The 21,496-nt window shown below is 40.0% G+C and overlaps 1 protein-coding gene across 2 annotated transcripts in view; it reads right to left on the bottom strand.

The window, feature by feature from the left end:
• GYS2 (glycogen synthase 2) overlaps window positions 1–21,496 on the bottom strand; it is a 66,627-nt gene that overhangs the window by 37,841 nt on the left and 7,290 nt on the right. For both annotated transcript variants that reach the window (XM_035028098.1, XM_035028096.1), the window contains exons 2-4: window positions 14,916–15,097; window positions 11,197–11,388; window positions 8,751–8,933 (exon numbers count right to left, since the gene is read on the bottom strand). In XM_035028098.1, the coding sequence (XP_034883989.1) occupies window positions 8,751–8,933; window positions 11,197–11,388; window positions 14,916–14,999 (459 nt within the window). In that variant the 5' untranslated portion in view covers window positions 15,000–15,097. The remainder of the gene's footprint in view (window positions 1–8,750; window positions 8,934–11,196; window positions 11,389–14,915; window positions 15,098–21,496) is intronic.

Raw genomic sequence — 21,496 nt, 5'->3', positions numbered from 1 at the left:
AGGGGAGTCTCCCCGGATCTGCCTCTTGTTGGGTCCCTGCTGAAGGAACAGTGGCCCGACTGTGCCGCGGATCATGGTTTATGGCAACCCCGAGCTGAGAGCCCGTGCCTCGGCTCTGTCTCTGCAGCCAGCTTCCCTGCCGATACCCGGGAGCTCTGCCACACTCAGGGACCCCCAGTCTTTCTTTGACCCCGAGGGTCCTTAGACCACAATGTCCCAGTGTGGGTCCCACCCCCACTTAGCCACTGGAGTGACATCCCTCAGCAGAGCAGACTTCTAAAAGTTCTGATTTTGTGCTCCACGGCTCTATCACTTGCCAGTAGCAGCTGACGGAGGCCCCCTCACCCACCATCTTTATTCCCGAATATCGCCTCAAATTCACTTCTCCAAACGTCCTACCTTCCAGAAGGTGGTCGCTTTTCTGTTCAGAGAGTTGCTGCTATTCTTTTCTTCGATCTCCTGTTGAGTTCGTAGGTGTTCAGAATGGTTTGATCCCTACCTAGCTGAATTCCTGGGACCAGACAAAATTTAGGTCTCCTACTCCTCTGCTATCTTGCTCCTCCCCCCTGCTACTCATGCTTTAAAATGTATTGTTCAGGGATGCCTGGGTGGCTCAGTCAGTTAAACATCTGCCTTGGGATTGGGTCATGATCCCAGGGTTCCAGGATCCTTGCTTAGTGGGGAGCCTGCTTCTCCCTTTGCCTGCCACTCCCCCTGCTTGTGCTCTCTCTCTCTCTCCCACGCTCTCTCTCTGGCAGATAAATAAATAAAATCTTTAAAAAAAAGGTATCGTTCACTTCATTTCTGCTTCTAAACTGCTGTTTAATCCCCTAAGTAAATTTTTCTACTTTGCTATAATTACTAGAATTCATAATTTTTTTGGTATTTTAGTTATATTTACTCACCTTACATCTTACAAATATTGAGCTAATTCCTTTCCCCATGGTCCTTATCATATTTTCTCCATAAACAAAGAAACAAAACTGACATTAAGCTCAATACTGAAAATAAGGATAATTATTATCACCCCTAATTAACTTAAAAGATACCCGACAAAGAGAAGAGACAAATGCTTTTCCAGGGTTGTATAACTCTCACAAATGTATAATTTCAAGGGGGTGTACAGTTACTTTAACTGGATGGTGTGTTAGATTGTGCAATCATCCATTATTCTGGGTATCTTAACTTTAAAAAAAAACTTTAAAAACCAACATGCCAAGCACCAATTAATTAGTTGGCCACAGTTGTGGGCTTTTGCCATTTTGCTTAGTTGCTGAATATTGTTATCTCTCACATAGCTGCAGATGAAACTAGCAGTGTTTAAATGAGAAAAGTATATAAAGTTTTGGCATTATATTAGCTGGATGCTTTCCATAATAAAGATTATTAGAAGCTTATTATCTTATCTTAGCACTATGCATCGGGCTCTCTTCTAAGCACATATCATATTTAATCCTCATAAACCACTGAGGCTTGTATTTTGTCTTCAGTTCATGGAGGGGAAAATTGAAGCTTGTAGAAGTTAGGACACCTGCCCGAGATCACATTCCTATTAAGTGTCTTAGCACCCTGAACTGATCCCAAATCAGTCTGACTCCAAGCTTGTGCACTCTCCTGCTTTTATGTCCTTTAGACTCCAGCTCCACTAACAAGTCAGTCCCGATAATTACTGAGCCGTATAGAGGAAAATACTGAAAAAGACTCATTAGATGATTCTAAAGATTACAACAAAGTCCTAGAGCATTCTTTCTTGACTGTAATAGTTGTAATATTTCTCTGAAAATGTTTGAAGCAGGGCTCTATATGGCATTCTTGGCTCAGCTGACGTTTTCCTAAAAGCTTTATTTGGCTGGTCTCATTTATTCAACCAAATCTCTCATTCAACCAACACTTGTTCGTTTCTGTGGCCTTCAAAGAGCTTATAAATTAGTGAGAAAACAGGATAAAATTAGGCAGAAATGAGTAAGTGCCTGAGGAAGGCATAGGATCAGAGAGGGACTGATTCACTGGCTGAGAATAGGGAAACATATCTCATACTATGCAAATGTTCATACTGTCAGTATCACCTCCAGAGCGTGAGATTTTCAAGGGCAAGGACCATGACTTATTAACTTTTGTACCTCCAAATTGACTGGATGAATAAAATGGCATTTGGACTGGGACATGAAAGTTTAATTTGGGGAAAGGCTATTTGGATTGAAAAATTAGCTGCTCTAAAGAACACGTATATTAAGTCAAATAGCATGTGCAGGAAATCACATCTGATGAGACTATAGCATTGGATATAGGATAATAAGATGATAGACAAGGCTAGAAAGTTGGCCTTTGTCCTACACAATGGAAAGCACTGAAAGGGTTCGTTTAAATATATGGTAAAAACAGCCTATACTTAGGAAAGATATCTCTGGGAAAAGTATGAAATGTTTCCTATGATACTGAACTTTTGTGAAGATTAAATGAGATAACACACGTCAGATGTTTAGAAAAGTGCCTAGCACTGTAACTTTAGCTATTGTTACTACTATTGCTGTTGTGGTTATTGCAGAGAGTAATAAGATTTCATATATGGGATGATGTTTAACATCTGGACATTTAGAGATAAGAAGACGGGATTTCTAAATGAGAAAACCAAGTATGAAGATATTTAAGGGGAGGACAGCAGAGGCCTGTAGAACCCTTGAAAAGTCTCCATGAAGACAGGCATGTGCCTTTTCCTGGTTTCATGGGGCCCCTTACTTCCTAGGCCTGCTGTATGCATGGCCACACCTGTGGTTCACAGCAGCCCTAAGTGTTTATACAGGTTGTCCACTTTCCCACATGTATGTGACAGTCTGTTAAAAATCTCTGTCTGGGGTGTGCCTGGCTGGCTCAGTTGGTTAACCATCTGCCTTCGGCTCAGGTCATGATCTCAGGGTCCTGGGATGGAGCCCCATCTGGCTCCCTGCTCAGTGGGGAGTCTGCCTCTCCCTCTGCCCCTCCCCACCCCCGTTTGTGTGCTCCCTCGCTCTCTCTCTCTCAAATGAATAAATAAAACCTTAAAAAAAAACTATAAAATCTCTGTCCAGTAATTCCAACATCTAGGACATATCTGGCCCTGCTTATTTTGACAATGGATCTTACTTTCCTACATTTTCATGTATCTCATTACTTTTTATTGGATTCAGGAAAACGTGTACAAAAGAACAAAAATGAGGCAAAGTATATATTAGTCAATAAGGCACAATCCAGTGACAGAGGAGGATTACCCTATCACTAAAGGTTATGAGCTCAAAACTTGGTCAGATGAAAGAGTTAAAATCCATCAAGCAATTGTCTATGGGTTCTTTCAGTTTTTTCATCCCAGACAGCACTGTCCTTACATTTCCACTCAGGAAACCCTGATGCCATCAAGGAAAAAGAGGCCAAAGCATAAGAAAATCAATGGCCTTCTTTTTTTTATTAAAGCAGTATTTATGTAACCATTACAGTTGAGGGGAAAATCAATCAATGGCTGGGCCCATAGAATGAATTTGGAAATACCTTCTTGAAGGGGCGCCTGGATGGCTCAGTCAGTCAAGGGTCCAATTGTTGGTTTCGGCTCAGGTCAGGATCTCAGGGTTGTGGGATTGAGCCCTGTGTGGAGGTCCTGTATGGAGCCCCTCATGGAGCCCTGCTCTGAGTTCCTCATTGGTCTCCTCGCTCAGCAGGGACTCGGCTTCCCCTCTGTCCCTCACCCTGCTTGCACTCTCACTCTCTCAATAAATAAATAAATAAATAAATAAATAAATAAATAAGTAAGTAAGTAAATAAATAAATAAATAAAATCTTTAAAAAAATATGTTCTTGGAATACTAGCCAATAGGATCCAACAGTACATTAAAAGGATTATTCACCATGACCAAGTGGGATTTATCCCTGGGCTGCAAGGTTGGTTCAACATCCGCAAATCAATCAATGTGTTACAGTACATTAACAAAAGAAAGAACAAGAATCATATGATCCTCTCAATAGATGCAGAAAAAGCTTTTGACAAAGTACAGCATCCTTTCTTGATCAAAACTCTTCAGAGTATAGGGATAGAGGGTACATACCTCAATATCATAAAAGCCATCTATGAAAAACCTACAGCAAATATTATTCTCAATGGGGAAAAACTGAGAGCTTTCCCACTAAGGTCAGGAACGCAGCAGGGATGTCCACTATCACCACTGCTATTCAACATAGTACTGGAAGTCCTAGCCACAGCAATCAGACAACAAAAAGAAATCAAAGGCATCCAAATTGGCAAAGAAGAAGTCAAACTCTCACTCTTTGCAGATGATATGATACTTTATGTGGAAAACCCAAAAGACTCCACCCCAAAACTGCTAGAACACATACAGGAATTCAGCAAAGTGGCAGGATATAAAATCAATGCACAGAAGTCAGTGGCATTCCTATACACCAATAACAAGACAGAAGAAAGAGAAATTAAGGAGTCGATCCCATTTACAATTGCACCCCAAACCATAAGATACCTAGGAATAAATCTAACCAAAGAGACAAAGGATCTGTACTCAGAAAACTATAAAATACTCATGAAAGAAATTGAGGAAGACACAAAGAAATGGAAAAACGTTCCATGCTCATGGATTGGAAGAACAAATATTGTGAAGATGTCAATGCTACCTAGAGCAATCTACACATTCAATGCAATCCCCATCAAAATACCATCCACTTTTTTCAAGAAATGGAACAAATAATCCTAAAATTTGTATGGAACCAGAAAAGACCCCGCATAGCCAGAGGAATATTGAAAAAGAAAAGCAAAGCCGGTGGCATCACAATTCCGGACTTCAAGCTCTATTACAAAGCTGTCATCATCAAGACAGCATGGTACTGGCACAAAAACAGACACATAGATCAATGGAACAGAATAGAGAGCCCAGAAATGGACCCTCAACTCTATGGTCAACTAATCTTCGACAAAGCAGGAAAGAATGTCCAATGGAACAAAGACAGTCTCTTCAACAAATGGTGTTGGGAAAATTGGACAGCCACATGCAGAAGAATGAAACTGGACCATTTCCTTACACCACACACAAAAATAGACTCCAAATGGTTGAAAGACCTCAATGTGAGACAGGAGTCCATCAAAATCCTAAAGGAGAACACAGGCAGCAACCTCTTTGACCTCAGCCGAAGCAACTTCTTCCTAGAAACATCACCAAAGGCAAGGGAAGCAAGGGCAAAAATGAACTATTGGGACTTCATCAAGATAAAAAGCTTTTGCAAAGCAAAGGAAACAGTTAACAAAACCAAAAGACAACCGACAGAATGGGAGAAGATATTTGCAAATGACATATCAGATAAAGGGCTAGTATCCAAAATCTATAAAGAACTCATCAAATTCAACACCCAAAGAACAAAGAATCCAATCAAGAAATGGGCAGAAGACATGAACAGACATTTTTCCAAAGAAGACATCCAAATGGCCAAGAGACACATGAAAAAGTGCTCAATATCGCTCGGCATCAGGGAAATCCAAATCAAAACCTCAATGAGATACCCCCTCACACCAGTCAGAATGGCTAAAATTAACAAGTCAGGAAACGACAGATGTTGGCGGGGATGTGGAGAAAGGGGAACCCTCCTACACTGTTGGTGGGAATGCAAACTGGTGCAGCCACTCTGGAAAACTGTATGGAGGTTCCTCAAAAAGTTAAAAATAGAGCTACCATATGATCCAGCAGTTGCACTGCTGGGTATTTACCCCAAAGATACAAAAGTAGGGATCCGAAGGGGTACGTGCACCCCGATGTTTATAGCAGCAATGTCCACAATAGCCAAACTGTGGAAAGAGCCAAGATGTCCATCGACAGATGAATGGATAAAGAAAATGTGGTATATATATACAATGGAATATTATGCAGCCATCAAAAGGAATGAGATCTTGCCATTTGCAACGACGTGGATGGAACTGGAGGGTATTATGTTGAGTGAAATAAGTCAAAAAGAGAAAGACATGTATCATATGATCTCACTGATATGAGGAATTCTTAATCGCAGGAAACAAACTGAGTGTTGTTGGAGTGGGGGGTGGGGTGGGAGGGATGGGGGAACTGGGTGATAGACACTGGGGAGGGTATGTGCTCTGGTAAGCGCTGTGAATTGTGCAAGACTGTTGAATCTCAGATCTGTACCTCTGAAACAAATAATGCAATATATGTTAAGAAAAAAAAAAAAGAAGAAGAAGAAGAAGGTAGCGGGAGGGGAAGAATGAAGCGGGGGACATCGGAGGGGTAGACGAACCATGAAAGACGCTGGACTCTGAGAGACAAGCAGGGTTTTAGAGGGGAGGGGGGTGGGAGGATGGGTTGGCCTGGTGGCGGTGTTGAGGAGGGCACATTCTGCATGGAGGACTGGGTGTTGTGCACAAACAATGAATCATGGAACACTTCATCTAAAACTAATGTTGTAATGTATGGGGATTAACATAAGAATAAAAAAAAAATATCTTCTTGGAGAGTCTCAGAAGATTCATACACTGGTTGAAAATGGTTGAAATGTTATTTTAGTTAACAAATTTAACTAAAAACTTAAACCAACATCAAAGTCCTGTGAATTGGCTATTAACCAAACATGTGTTCAGTCAGCAATTAGAATTTGAGTAAAATAATTCTATTCTTTCTATTTTTATAAAAGTCGGATACTTTTATTCTTGTTCCTATTCTTCCCCTATGTTTATTTGCCTGCCAGAGCATTACCCCCACATTAGCCAGAGCGTTACCCCCACATTATCCCCACATTAACAACTGACTCCGGGTCTTGCATCAAAGACTAAATTATGACTCATTTCTTATGTTGAACTTTTAAAAACTTTTCATGCTTATAACTTGTTATTATTATATAACATCCAGATTCTAAACCTACTGTGAGCATAGAGTGGAGGGATCTGCTGTAGAAAATGATTACGGGGGGAGGTGCCTGGGTGGCTCAGTCGTTAAGCGTCTGCCTTCAGGTCAGGTCATGATCCTAGGATCCTGGGATCAAGCCCCGCATCAGGCTCCCTGCTCTGCTGGAGGCCTGCTTCTCCCTCTCCCACTCCCCCTGCTTATGTTCCCTCTCTCGCTGTGTCTCTCTCTGTCAAATAAATAAATAAAATCTTAACCAAAAAAAAAAGAAAGAAAATGATTACGGGGGACTTTTCTGTGAAAAATGATTGAGTTTCACGCAAAATCTAGTTCTTAACTACTTGTGATCTACTAGTCACTCTGCTGGGCAGGATATTTTACTAGAAAGATGGGCTGGGGCTGACTAAGCTCACACATTTCAATCAGTGAAGAACTTTAAGCTGGAGAGATGCATTTTGAGGATAGTACGATATAAATGCTGACATTTTATCCAAAGAATACAATTGTAATATGTAACTATACGCTATAATTGTTTGTTACTTAAAAACAACTATTAATGTCTGATGAATTTTATTAGTTGTTTTTATTAATTGTTACTATATAATGGTCTTAGATATTCTGAAGTAAAATATTTGATATGCCTCTCCAATATTTTCTCTTTCACAAAAATCAAAGTCTGCTCTTTTCTGGGAAACAAGGTTGATGAGCTATCACAGATCACTAGTTTGCCCTTATTAGTCTACCATTATCATATACCGTTAGGAAATTTCCTTGATCTGATTTCTGAATTCCTCGGTGACTTTATTTTAAAGGTACATCTTATGTTTACAGTTTGACCTTTAGGTTAGGCTGACCTTTTTACAGGAAATCTCTCTTTAGGACCACACACTGCTTTGCAAATGTTAAAATTTGTCAGAAAGAAATTTCCTGCACTGAAAAGGGTCTTCAGAATTGTAGGACAGCTTTCCACTATCATTATCTAAATGCTCATGTATTACAAACACTCTATCTCTCTCTCTCTCACACACACACACATATTCTGCTTCTAGAATCCTAGAACTTTTTTAAACTGGGAAAGTCTTTAGAAATCAACTTTCCAACTTCCTAATTTTCCTGACAGTAAATGGAACCCTAAGATGCTAGGTTGATTTGATTGGCAGTATAGATACCAAATCTGTAAAACCCTGACTTTCTGGTACTCAAATGCTTTGTTGGTATTACTGACATGATGATATAAACGATATATTTTTATTAATCTGATTTAACTGTCAACAAATAAAAGAAAAAGTCAAAACTGAATGTCTTTGGTCATAGAGTTGGGCAGTCTTCTAAGATAAGGAAACCCAAATGTTTGGCCCCCAAAGACCCACATCCCTCTTTTAAATAGCTGTCTTACTCGACCCCCACACCGACTCCACCTACACCTCGTGGAGTTACAGGAGAAATCTGACCATTTGTTCACTTGAAGGAGAGAGGGAGCCGCATAGGGCAAGTTGTATGCCTAGAAGGTTTGGTCTGTAGCTGCCACTCAGGGCGGTGTGTGGACCCAGCATCCTCACAGTATTTCTTCAGCTTCAGGATACACAGGACTCCAACCCTCTCACACCCGCTATGCCTCTTGGGATCTTGGATCTATTGCTCCAAAGCAGACACGCATCCGGCCTGTCACCACTATGCTCTACTGCACTCTGACAAAGTTAAACGGCAGCAACTCTCTGTCACCTCAGGGGAGGCTTTGTCATGAATATTGATTAGTTAAAAGGGCATTTCTGCCATCTGGCTGGCAGATGAAATGTAAAGATCAATACTTCTCATCCTTCAGCTTCAAGGATTAGAAAAGAAAGGTGGTGAGGCGGGGAAGGAGGGAGAACTATTTACCTTATCGAGATGGTTGTAGAAATCAATGTTTGCTGCACAGAGATATCTCCCAAGCAGTGTGGCGTGAGTGGTAAATATTGTAGCAATGGGAAGTTTCCGAGCTCGAGAAAGGATCAGTCCAGTTCCCGCCTGCCATTCATGGAATTGGGCAATGACATGTTTCCCATCTGCATGATCTGTCACCTACATCAGAAAAGAAGCATTTAGAACAGTTGTTGGTAAAGCTTGATCTTGATCATGGCCCACAGCTTAAGGAAAGTTATCGTTCGTGCCTGTAAATTTTAGCAAAATCTAAAGAGAGGTAAGCATGAAGCATGCAGATTTAGCAAGCAGAATTGTTTTATAGGACTTAGTTGCATGTTCATAAAGCCCATATATTTGTATGGCATAATCCTCCCTTTCAGGAATGGATCAGATTTACTTTTGTATCTACAGAGAGGCCTCAGAACAAATGCACAGTAGGCACTCCATAAATATTCATTGAACGGATGAAGGAATAATAGCGATAATATCCTTGAAGATACCACTGAGCAGCTGAATCAATGGGGACTACCCACTTACAAGCTTCTTTTGAAATAAACAATCCATGACTTCATGTTTTAAGTCAGTCTTATTTGGATCTTCTGTAATTGGAGCCAAAAGCACTTTAACATTATTTTAAGAATATGGAACTGGACGGAAGGAGGTGAATAACTGGCTTGGAAGCAAATCCTAATTTAGTAACATGCTGAGGATCCAGGTCTAATCCCAGTCTAGTTCTAAAACTAGGCAGGGCCTCAGTTTCCTTGCCTTAAAGTTACCTTGTTTCACCCTTACAGAAATTTAATATTTACATTCCACTCCCCTTATGACTGCCTGTTTCCTCAATGGGGGAGTAGAATTGATCATGCAAAACACGTGCATTCGAGGAGCCTGAGCAGAGGACTGGGAAATCGAGAGTTCACCCAAGAAGGCAGTTCTCATACTTGGAGGACATCAGCGTCACCTGGAAGTCTGGTCATGCGCAGATACCAGGGTCCCCATCACCAGGTAATCTAATTCTGGGCTAGGGACAAGAGTTTGCATGTCTTGCAAGTTTGCAGGCGATGCTGCTGCTGGTGGTCCATGGAAATACTCTTTGAGAACCACTGACTTAGGCTAGGACCTTTGTAGTTTAAAGTACTCGTTCTTCAAAAAAGCTCCTCATGGTAATTAACAGGTGCACAGATTGGTGGCAGCCAAGAGGTGACTGCAGAAACAGGGCTTGCCCAGCAGCCTTGGATTTTTGTCAATGTCTTTATTTACCCTTTGAATCAAAGAAAATTTCTGTTTCTGTAATAGCTTTACTTTAGAGAACACTGGGGCTTTCACTTTCTTGCTTCTCTCCTCTCTAGTTTCCTTTAACAGAAAGGATGAAAGCGCGAGTGCAGGGGCACGCGGGGGGGGGGGGGGGGCGCACACACACACACACACACACAGAGGCTGGCCTCAGCCCTGAGGGCCCTGGCTCAGGGAGGCAGTTTGCTGAGGAAGAATTGGTTCCACCAACTGATGCTAAAACAAGACTGCTTATTGTCATTAGGTCAGATCTCGTCAGCACCCTCACCCTGTTCTCCTAATTCTGTCGCCAACACAAAGCAATGGGACTGTCCTTCCACCTTCCCCTTCACTTCAAGGCAGCCTTTCATGGCTATTGGAATATGACTTTATCAGTAAGTAAGGCTGGTCAAGGAGATGCGCTGCCAACATACAGTTCTGTGATTTGTCCTTAGACTACCCTCCCACTTTGCTAAGGATGCTCTTCCTTCACCGTCTGATTTTTAAGTTAGGCATAATCATTTTGAGGTAATGCAAGGAATGCAAAGAAATCCTCCTTTGAGAACTGAGAGCGCAGGCTTGCTTCATTTCACAAGGATTGATATCTAATGCTCTTGGGGTATTTTGGGGTTTGGAGGGTTGTTTTTTTGGGGGGGGGGATATTTCACTGCTACAGATCCTCAGCAACTGCCGAGATCACTTCAGCCCTTAGAAAAATGATGAAAATATCTAAAAACCACTGCGGTTGCCCAAGTACTCATGCATAAACAAAACCAAGTATTTCAAGCTATTAGAATTTCTTCTGCCATAAGTCTAGAATTCAGGTACATAGTGCATGATGTATACTGCTTTTTTACTTGTATATATCTTACCATCTAGTATCAGGCAATATAATTGGTTGTTTTATACACATCATTCTATTTAAATCTGACATGAGGTATATATTAATAAGCATGATTGTTAACCTGTTCTGAAAGCTAGGATTTAGTTAGAGGAAGGCTGAACATTTTCTCAGATTCTTTTGAAATGTATTAGGACAATCATGATGGCATCATCTCATTTAGTGTAATCTAAAAATCATGGGACCATTGCTGAGCACAGAGCACAATTATGCTCCTCCTCTGTTGCATGAGTATACAATAAACTGTACCTCTTTTAAGAACCAGGCAGTTAAAGATCCGAATATGAGCATATCGTTGGCTTCTCGGTCATGGTAAGGTATGCCAACACTGCATGCTTCCCAGAGGTCACCCTTCCACCTGTCCAGATTCCAAGCAGAATAGCCTATGTCAAAGAGCACCACGTAAGGACTTCCTTCTATCAGCCATCTTCCAAAGTGCACCTGCCATATAAAGAACACAGAGCTTTGCAGTAATACCAGGCAATGCAAGGGAGAAAATGGTATCTGTGCTTAGAATATTTAAACTTTATTTAGAACTCAACAGCAGACTATCAAAGCTATATAGGAAACTGTAGTGGTAACACAAAGCATCTGATATTTGAGCCTGAACATGGAATGGGCTTGCATCCCTTCATCTAAACCTCCAAGTTCTTATCCTTCATTAAATTTGGTCATTTAAAAGTAAAGTATCTAGATAATGTAATCTCCATCCTTTTTTTTTTTTTTTTTTGAGAGAAAGAGTGAGAGAATGAGAGAGAGAGCACAAGCAGGGGGCAGAGGGAGAGGAAGAAGCAGGCTCCTGGCTGAGCAGGGAGCCTGACGCGGGACTCGATCCCAGAACTCTGGGATCATGACCTGAGCCAAAGGTGGATGCTTAGCCTACTGAGCCACCCAGCTGCCCCAATCTCTGTCCTTCTGTTTCTCATTCCCCTCCTGTGAACTTGAGCTCATGGTTTTCAGATTTAATATCATGGTCTATGTTTTTATGATAGAGTCATAAGATGAACTGCTCTGTATCTTTAATTTGTAGTTGGATATAATGTCTATAGTGTCACTTATTTTAATTATGCAACAGGACTTCCTATAATATTTCACACTAGAAAAATTTGTTTCTATAAACAAATGTATATGATTTCTCTCATTCCTCCTATCAAAAAAAAAAAAGGTGACACAATGTGTTTCCCAACATGGTTGCTGCCAGGTGTCTTAACTAAATATATTGCTCAAGATACTTTATCTCTTTAATCTAGCAGCTCAAAGTCTAATCCTGTTACATTCTTCAAATTCAATTCTTTTATTCCTGTTTTATCTTGTACAAGTTTTAATGTATTAGCTATCTCATTTTTTCCCAATTGTAGTTATATAATCACTTGTATATCCAAATTTCAACTTTCTTTTTGGCCTCTATTTTTCTATAGTAATTTATCACTCTTTTGTCTTGACTTTTATTTTAGGTTTATTCTCCAATTACATGGTATGCAACTCCATAAATTACTTCAAACACTTCTTGGAAGTTGGCAAACCTGAGAGCCTCTCATAGGCTATCCAGACCTCTCTAGTAAACTGAATATGTCCACATTGCTTAGTTATTGACACTGTGACTCTACCCAAGGTTGAATTTGGGGAGCTTGAAAGCCCATTTGATCATCATTCTCTTCCATAGGACTCAGAAATGCATGGTGATATCTCTCCCATCTAGCCTTGGACAACTCTGAAAGACTCCCATTATCTGTTGGTTGCTTCCATTGTAATTAGTATTTATCATGGTACTCTTCCCTTTTCAGACTGAGTTTTCCTTTTCAATTGTTTTCTCTTTAGGACTTTCATTGATTTATGTATTCATTCAATGAATAGTTACTGACTGCCTAATATATGACATATGATACAGTGAGCTGAGATCACTAGAGAATGTAAGCTAGCTTGTTTTGACTTTCAGTGAGTTCTTGGCTCTGACATGGAAACATCTTACATCAGAAATCCATTTAGAACCTTGAGAACAGTCAGACCATTATGCTTTTCATCTCCCTCTTCTTTCATGAGAGCTTCAAATGCAAGCCCCTTCCAAAGTCTCAATCTTTCATCCAATAGTACAACATGCATCCCTCTTTCACTTTCCTATGTTCTCTATGCTACAGTCACTATGATAGATTTCCCTGTTGCCCTCTGGGACCTCAAGTTCCCTTCATTTAAATCTTCTGCATCTTAAGCCTTGCATAGACCTTGTAGACCCTGCTACTCACATGGACATCTCCATGAGGGCCTTTAATTTTTTCACCCCCAGAAACTATATTCCTGGGATGAGTATGAACGAAGTTTGGATTTTTTAAAATCACACTGAAACTTATTATTTGTGTATAAAGACATTTTTGAAATTTATGTTATCCAAATACACTACGTTTCCTTGTTCTATTAATCATCTGGCTACTTTTCCACCTTTTTCTGGGCAACTTCAAAATCCAAGTTTTTATCCTACACACTTAGTCTCATATTTTTCTGACTTTACTAACTTCAAAGAACTTCATGTCCATGGCATTCCAGCTACACAAGCTCATGGCTGCATTGTTATCCTTGTCAAAACCCAAACTGTTCCTTCTCTGAAATGTTCAGCCTGAGCATTTTGTTACTTGACTACATTTATACCTCCACTTCCCTCACTCTGTTTCTCCCAGCATATATATTCCGTTCTTTCTCATCAAGACCTCCAGTTTCTGGAACCTTCCATTTTTTCCTACATCATCACCTCCTTTCTGGCTTTGCTTCCTTTCCTACCCATTTCAGACACAACTGTCCATCAATTCAACCATTAATTCAGTCAGTCACATAATCATACTTAATTATCCTTTTTCTTCATAGAAGAAACTTCTATGCCACAACTTCTGGACCCTTTTCCTCACCATTCACTCATTCCTCAATCTGATTTAACCCCCTTCTCCCTTGAGGCTGTATTTGGCAAGATTACCATGAATGGCCTGAATATTGCTAAACCCAACTGACCTTGGTTAAATTCTTTCATTGACTTAATCCCTCCTTCATACTAGAAACTCTCTCCTCCCTTGTTTTGACCTATTGCTATTGTGATGGCAACAGATTAAGCCACAAACCTAGTGGCTTAAAAAAACACAAATTTGTGATCTTTCAGGTTTGGGAGTCAGTAATATGAAATGGGTCTTTGGGGTTAAAATCAACATGTTGGCAGAGTCACAGTCCATCTGTAGGCTCTAGGGGAATCTGTTTCCTGGTCTTTCCCAGCTTCTAGAGGTAACCTGCATTCCTTGGCTTGTGGCCTCTTCCTCCATCTTCAAAGCTCATCAGACCAACCTCTGCTTCCATTGGCACATCTTCTTTCTAATTCTAACTCTACTGCCTCTCTTTGATAAGGACCCCAGTGGTTACATTGGGCCCACCTAGATAATCCAGGATAATCTCCCCACCTCATGATCCAAATCTACAAAATCCTTTTGTTATATAAGCTAACATATTCACAGGTTCTGAGGATTAGGATTTGCACACCCTTGGTTCTACATCACTAGCTGTATTTGTACTTGTGTAACCTCTGAGTTTTGTTTTGTTTTGTTTTATTTTGTTTTGTTTAATGTAGATGTTCTAACATGTTGACATTCCCAAAGGTTTGGCTCAAAACATTTGCTCTTAGTCTATAAACTTCTGCTTAACACTGTTATCAACACTTATAATGTCAACTACAATTTAAACACAAATGACTTTCCCCCAAACATCTTTATCCTCTATCTTCTGCTGAGCTCCAAACCTATTATCCTATTAGACATTTCCCAATGGTTTTCACGAGGTGCCTCAAATATAACCTGTTTACAATCAAATTCATCATCTTTCTCACAAACCTGCTCCTTTTCCCTAAGTAGATAGTCTCCTGTGAGTTCATATAAATGGTGGTCTGTTCTCCCATAACAGGTTACTAGTGTTGCTGAGTGAAGTGTCAGTCTGTCCCTTACCTGGCAGCCATGTTTATTCATTGTGTCCACTGCCCTTCTAACAGCATCATTTATAGGTTCACACTGTTCCACCTGAGTCTTCATATTATGCTCAAAATATGGGCCAATCAGAAAATAATTGTCTCCCCATTCTTCTGCTGTGGTTTTGGCCTTTGTCTGAATCACAGTATAGATGCCACCAACTGTTAAAAAGAAAAGGTTCCATTTATCATTCAGGTTAGCATTTCATTGTAAGTGATGAAGGCATGGAAATGCGTTCTCATTTTTAAATTAGCATTTAGGATTTATCAAGCACAAGGGTTTATTTAATTTTCTAAAAGAAAATTTCTAAAGGACACTAACAAATAATTACTATTTGGTTCAATTCATGCATATTTTAAAGCCTTTTCTGGGTGCATTTCATAGAGCAGCAGGTTGGCGGCAGCCAAGAAATACAAACATTTCAAGGAAATCTGAAGAGATGATCGGAATAAAGCAGAACTTGGCCTAAAGCTCTGTCTACACTGAAGTGTCAATGTTGGTTCCAACAGCCATTGTCAGGACACACACCCTCAGCAACTGCAGTTACTTTTTACCCCTTCTCCTACACTGCTCCAAGATGGGGGCTAGGGTATGTCCAAGTAACAGCCACTGTGGAAATTATGAGTGAATCTTCCAAGTTTAAGAGCCACTTACCTTGCAAGGTACCCAACAAGGTACGTTTTGACAAGAGAAAAGAGGTGATAGGTTTTGAAGGGGGATGCTTGGCCCAACCCTAAAGTCAAGCCCAATGACTCACATACAAATTTTCATGTGCTCTTTCATTTTCCCCTCTGGCATTGCTGTCATGACTATTAAAATACAGAGCCAAAAAATATGTACACTCTTGGAATATATGCACATTTTTGGATCAGCGTGTCTACATCTAGGAAATTGTTTGGGGAAATAAGAGTGCCAAAAGATATGTGTATTAGGATATTTATGGAAGCATTATAATGGTGAAAAATTAGGAACAACTTAAACTGAACTAGTTAACTCAACCTGTCTAAGGCTCAATTAGCTCATCTGTTCAGTGGGGATAAAATATTACTTAGCTTGGGGCAAAGGGCAGGTTGTAGCAGCAGTTCAAAGACTAGGGCTGGGAGCACCTGGGTGGCTTAAGTGGCTGCCTTCGGCTCAGGTCATGATCCCGAGGTCCTGGGATCGAGCCCCACATCAGGCTCCCAGCTCAGCAGGGAGCTTGTTTCTCCCTCTCCTCCCTGCTTGTGCTCTCTCTCACTACCTCTTTCTCTCTCTCAAATAAATAAATAAAATCCTAAAAAAAAAAAAAAAAAGGCCAGGGCTCATTGAAAAGGTAGTATTTGAGTAAGTACATAAAAGGGTGAAGAAATTAGGCCAGCAGCTATTATAGAGAAGAACTTTTTAGGCAAAGAGTAGAGTTAGAGCCAAGGCCCTAAGTTGAGAGCACTGCATGCAAGGGGAGAGTAATAGGCATTCAAAAGGAAAGGTTTGAGATGCAGCAACTAGGCAGGAGGAATAGGGAGGACCAAGGGGAAGAAGAGCTTCAGTAAACTTAGGCAGGATATCTTGTGCTGGCTCTAAGCAATCATCTTATATGAGAATATGAAAGCAGTTTGAATCAATTTCTTGAGTAATACTCTGTCCATGAGCTATAGGTGAGGAAACAACTCAAGAAATGCTGTGTGAAATCCCAGAGCCAACACAGATCCTGGCACCAATCTTCAGCTCTATTTTCTAGTGATTTTATTACTTGTATATTTTTTTTAAAAAGGCCTATTTTTACTTCAGTTTTGCAGAAGTTATTTCAATTCATCAGGATATAGGGTTCGATAGCAATTGAATCTCTTAAATTGTTTCAGTAATTTAGACTTTAAATGATAAATTTTATCAAGAGTCATCATCTATGGCCAAAAGGTAATATTTGCCATCTGCAAATTTTTCTTTAAGCCTGAACCACTCAAAATATGCTTTTTGGTAAACTGCGTTTTAAGAGATGAGACACCAAATGCAAATGTTGGTACTGTTATATAAGTACCAACAGGATTCATTAATTCATAAAAAGGTAGAGCTAATATAACTCCCAACATGTAATTATTACATGCAAACAATTTTCACATGAGCCTACATAAACTTATTGTCTTTAAGAACTTCATCTCTAAGAAAAGACTCTGTGACTATAGAAAATTTAAAGAAACTTAACACTGTCACTTGAACGAAGAACAATAAGGATGTTCAATCACAACTCAGATGGTAGGTGATGAGAATGGCATGGGATATGAAGACAATCTGTAAATCCTGCACGCAAAGACTTCCAGCAAGGACCAGGACAGACGTGATTCACTTACCCAATCAATCATGACTCTGAGGCTATGTAAATTGATGTCAGCATCAAGTATGCCTAAATATTTCTCCAAATTCCAGAAAATGTTATGAACCGTCAAAAATATTTGTTGAGAAAAACAAATTTAGAGAAAAAAATTGCAAGAACAACTAAAATTTTTTTCTTTAAAATATATGAGTCACATCTTAGCAACATATTTAAATATATATAAGCTTTATTCACATTCACTATCCATAAAAAGGCAAAATTTTCAAATAATTTCTTCTGTAGACTTATTTCCTTCACCTTCATCTTATCAAGGAGCTATGCTATCGGGTTCTGCTGGCACACATTTATTTTTGCCTTATTCACATTTCTATTCTTTTTTTTAGTGGAGCTTAAATTTTTTATTGTTATATTACATATTTTTATTATTATATTATGAAGTATAGTTGACATAAAATGTTATATTACTTTCAGGCATACAACATAAGGATGAATTCAACAATTCTATACATTACTCAGTGCTCTCACCGTAAGTGTAGTCACCATACAACATTATTATAATATTACTGACTATATTCCCTATGCTGTACTTTCCATTTTCATGACTTATTTATTTTAGGACTTCTTAATCCACATTTCTATTCTTAAAGCTCTCTTTTATTTGCAACTATGTAGCTTGCCCAGAGATCTTAGGACATCCTTGTTTGTTAGACTATGTGTTTCAAGTTCAAATACACTAGGGCAAATGCAAACACGTTTTTATTTGCTAAAGGGCGAAAAGGAGAAGAGAAATTCTTTACTCAAAAAAAAAAAAAGAATGATTAGATGTGGGCATTGAAATGCAAAATTAAACATTGTTAGTTAATTTGCTGCTTCTTTTTCCCATTGGAGGCCTTCAACCTTGATAGAAATAGTCACCAAGTAGCCTTAGAGTGTTCATAAATACTATGGATATGCTATTTCATATCCATATGAATAAAAACATAAAATTAAAAAAAAAAATCGTCAATCCTATATTGGTTGAGACCTAATGGTAAATGAATCATTTCCCCTTACACTTCTTCATGTACAGTCTTTCCGTGGGGAGGTCATCTTACCACTATTTCATATGCTCAAGCTCCATTTTAGCTTCTCTTTGTCCTCCCCTTATTTGTATGCCAACTACTTTCCCTCAGCTTTTACTTTGTCTAGATACCACATTTACCCCAAACTCCTCTCCTGGCCTGCTAATTATAGGTGAGTGTGATGGCATAGAAATAGGGTCACTCCTATTTTCAAATTTGGAGTATAAGCCTGAGGTTCCCCAACACATATTTTTTAATGAATTTTTACCAGTGTAGGTTATTGAATTTGGACTTACCCTTCACTTTCAAACATGTACTTTGTAGTTTATTGATCTATATTTTCCTGAAACAACATGGGAGCTATCTTTCATGTGAGGGCAAAGTATCAGGCCTTTCATAAGAAAGAAAAGATGACGTCCCATGGCATATGCCATGGAGATAGCTGAAATCCCAAGTTTTCATCTAGAAACACGGCTGATATTGCTAAAATCGGGATTCCAAAGCAGTATGGAATGTGGACACCAGCCAAAATAAGACTATATATATATATATACACACACACACATATTGCATATTATTATGCTATATATATTATATATAATAAGGATATATAGTTGACCCTTGAACAATGTGGTGGTTAGAGGTGCCAACCCCCCATGCAGTCAAAAATCTAACTATAACTTTTTTTTTTAATTTTATTTATTTGAGAGAGAGAGACAGATAATGACAGAGACCGCAAGAGAGAGCACAAGTGGAGAGGAGAGGGAGAAGCAGGCTTCTGCCGAGCAGGGAGCCTGACGTGGGCTCGATCCCAGGACCCTGGGATCGTGACTTGAGCGGAAGGCAGACGCTTAACTGACTGAGCCACTTGGCGCCCCCTAACTATAACTTTTGAGTCCCCAAAAACTTCACTACTAATAGCCTGTTGACCTGAAACCTTACTGATAACATAAACAATTAACACATATTTGTATGCTATATGTATTTTATACTGTCTTCTTACAATAAAACAAGCTAGGAAAAGAAAATGTTATTAAAAAAATCATAAGGCAGAGAAAATACATTTATAGTACTGTATTTATTGAAAAAAATCTGTATATAAGTGGACTCATGCACTTCAAAATTGTATTGTTCAAGGATCAACTGTATTTTATATAAACTGGGAGAATTGTCTACGGCCATACCACCTTGAACGTGCCCGATCTTGTCTTCACTACTTTGAAAAATGCTTAAAAGTTACAGAATTGGGAAGTTATATGACTTCAGTATGCAGAGCTACTAATCTGGCCCTCTAGTCTCAAGATACAGCTGCAGAACGGGGGTAGTTATTCTACAGTCAGACATCATTCTTTGAGGCAGCAAACCTGATAGGAAAGAAGAAATGTTACTGATGACCGTGGTCAACAAATGTTTATGTGTCCAGAGCTTTGCTGGGTCTGTGGCTCAAAATAAAGGGTCTGTAGTCTTGGGCAGTGGGAGATGATATGCTTAAAGCAAGCCTATAGCCACCCCCACACTGATTGTACCACAATGGTAACTCCAAATGTTCTAGACAGGAGGGGCTCAGACATGGTAACCTGGATGAAAAGGAAGTGAGGAGACTAGGGCTCATCTTGAAGCTATGTGTGTGCCAAACGTGATTTTTGCATGGGTGTTTTTCCTGGTATTACTTTTAGTTCTCACAACACCATTATAGGTAGGTGTTATTATTGTCTTTATTTTTAAATAGGGAAACTAAGGCACAGAGAGGCTATGCGACTGATCCAGCATCACACAGGTAATGATGGAGTTGGGACTCCAATCCAGGAAGTCTGACTCAAGAGTCCACAGGCTGTGGACAGCAAGACTATAAGTAACTGTCTGGAACAACATATTGATGGATTTTTCTTTTGAAGATTTTATTTATTTATTTGACAGAGAGAGAGATAGGGGGAGCAGGAACACAAGCAGGGGAAGTGGGAGAGAGAGAAGCAGGCTTCCCGCTGAGCAGGGAGCCCGATGTGGGGCTCGATCCCAGGACCCTGGGATCATGAGCTGAGCCAAAGGCAGACTTCACCGACTGAGCCACCCAGGCACCTCCATACTGATGGATTTTTTAAAGTGGTGGGTGGGAAGGACAGAGGAAGAAGATGAGCAATATCACAGAAAGATCAATATCTTTAGGTCTTGGGGAAGGTGGAATCCTTTCTATTCTGCCCTAAAGAAAAGCCATCTGGGAAACAATACTTAGCGTAAATAGCTTTTTTATTTTGGCTCTTGGCACTTCTGGTTAACGAAGAGGAACCCAGGGTTTAGGGAACCTGAGAGTAGCAGTTCTCACATCAGTCATGGAGGCTTTTGGAAATCTGATGAAAGCATTCAGTCCTCTTCTCCAAAAGAGGACTTACACATACCATTTTCAGATACAATTTTAAAGTTTTACAAACTCCCTGAAGCCCACTTTTATCAAGGTCCCACCTTCAGAACCTCTGCCTCGGAATAGCAGACTCGCAGTTATAATCCGTTTTTACCACACCATCCTGACTGTAGTTTTCGGCATTTTTCCATATGCCGTTCACACCGTGTGACCCAGAGCTATGGTGTCCAGTTGGAGAAGAAAGTAGAAGTATTATATGTATTACATTACATGCTGGCTTCGAGCTAAAATGGATTGTTTTTTGGGTTTTTTTGCAAATTTTTTTTAAAGATTTTATTTATTTATTTGACAGGGAGAGAGAGAGCACAAGCAGTGGGAGAGGGAGAGGGAGAAGCAGGCTTCCCGCGGAGCAGGAATCCCGATGCAGGGCTCGATTCCAGGACCCTGGGATCATGACCTGAGCCGAAGGCAGACGCTTAACGACTGGGCCACCCAGGCGCCCCTAAAATGAATTGGTTTTAGTAATTTTGTTTTTTAGAGAGAGAGCGAGAGCACGCGAGAGCATACGTGGTGAGGGGAGGGGCAGAGGGAGAAGGAGAGAGAGAACCCCAAGCACGCTCCAGGCCCAGCATTCATCCCAATGTGGGGCTAGATCTCACCACCCTGAGATCATGACCTGAGCTGAAATCACGAGGTGGATGCCTAACCAACTGAGCCGCCTAGGTGCCCCTGTTTTTAGTAAATTTTTTAAAAGCATTCATTCAGTGACTACATTTCAGAATTGTTCACATGTATTAAATTAGCAATCATTACTTGTGACAATTTTCATTAAAGT

Source organism: Mirounga leonina, unplaced genomic scaffold (genome assembly GCF_011800145.1).
Source record: "Mirounga leonina isolate KUSES-001 unplaced genomic scaffold, KU_Mleo_1.0 Mir_201, whole genome shotgun sequence".
Lineage (NCBI taxonomy): Eukaryota > Metazoa > Chordata > Mammalia > Carnivora > Phocidae > Mirounga > Mirounga leonina.
This window is presented reverse-complemented; position numbering and strand designations above follow the sequence as displayed.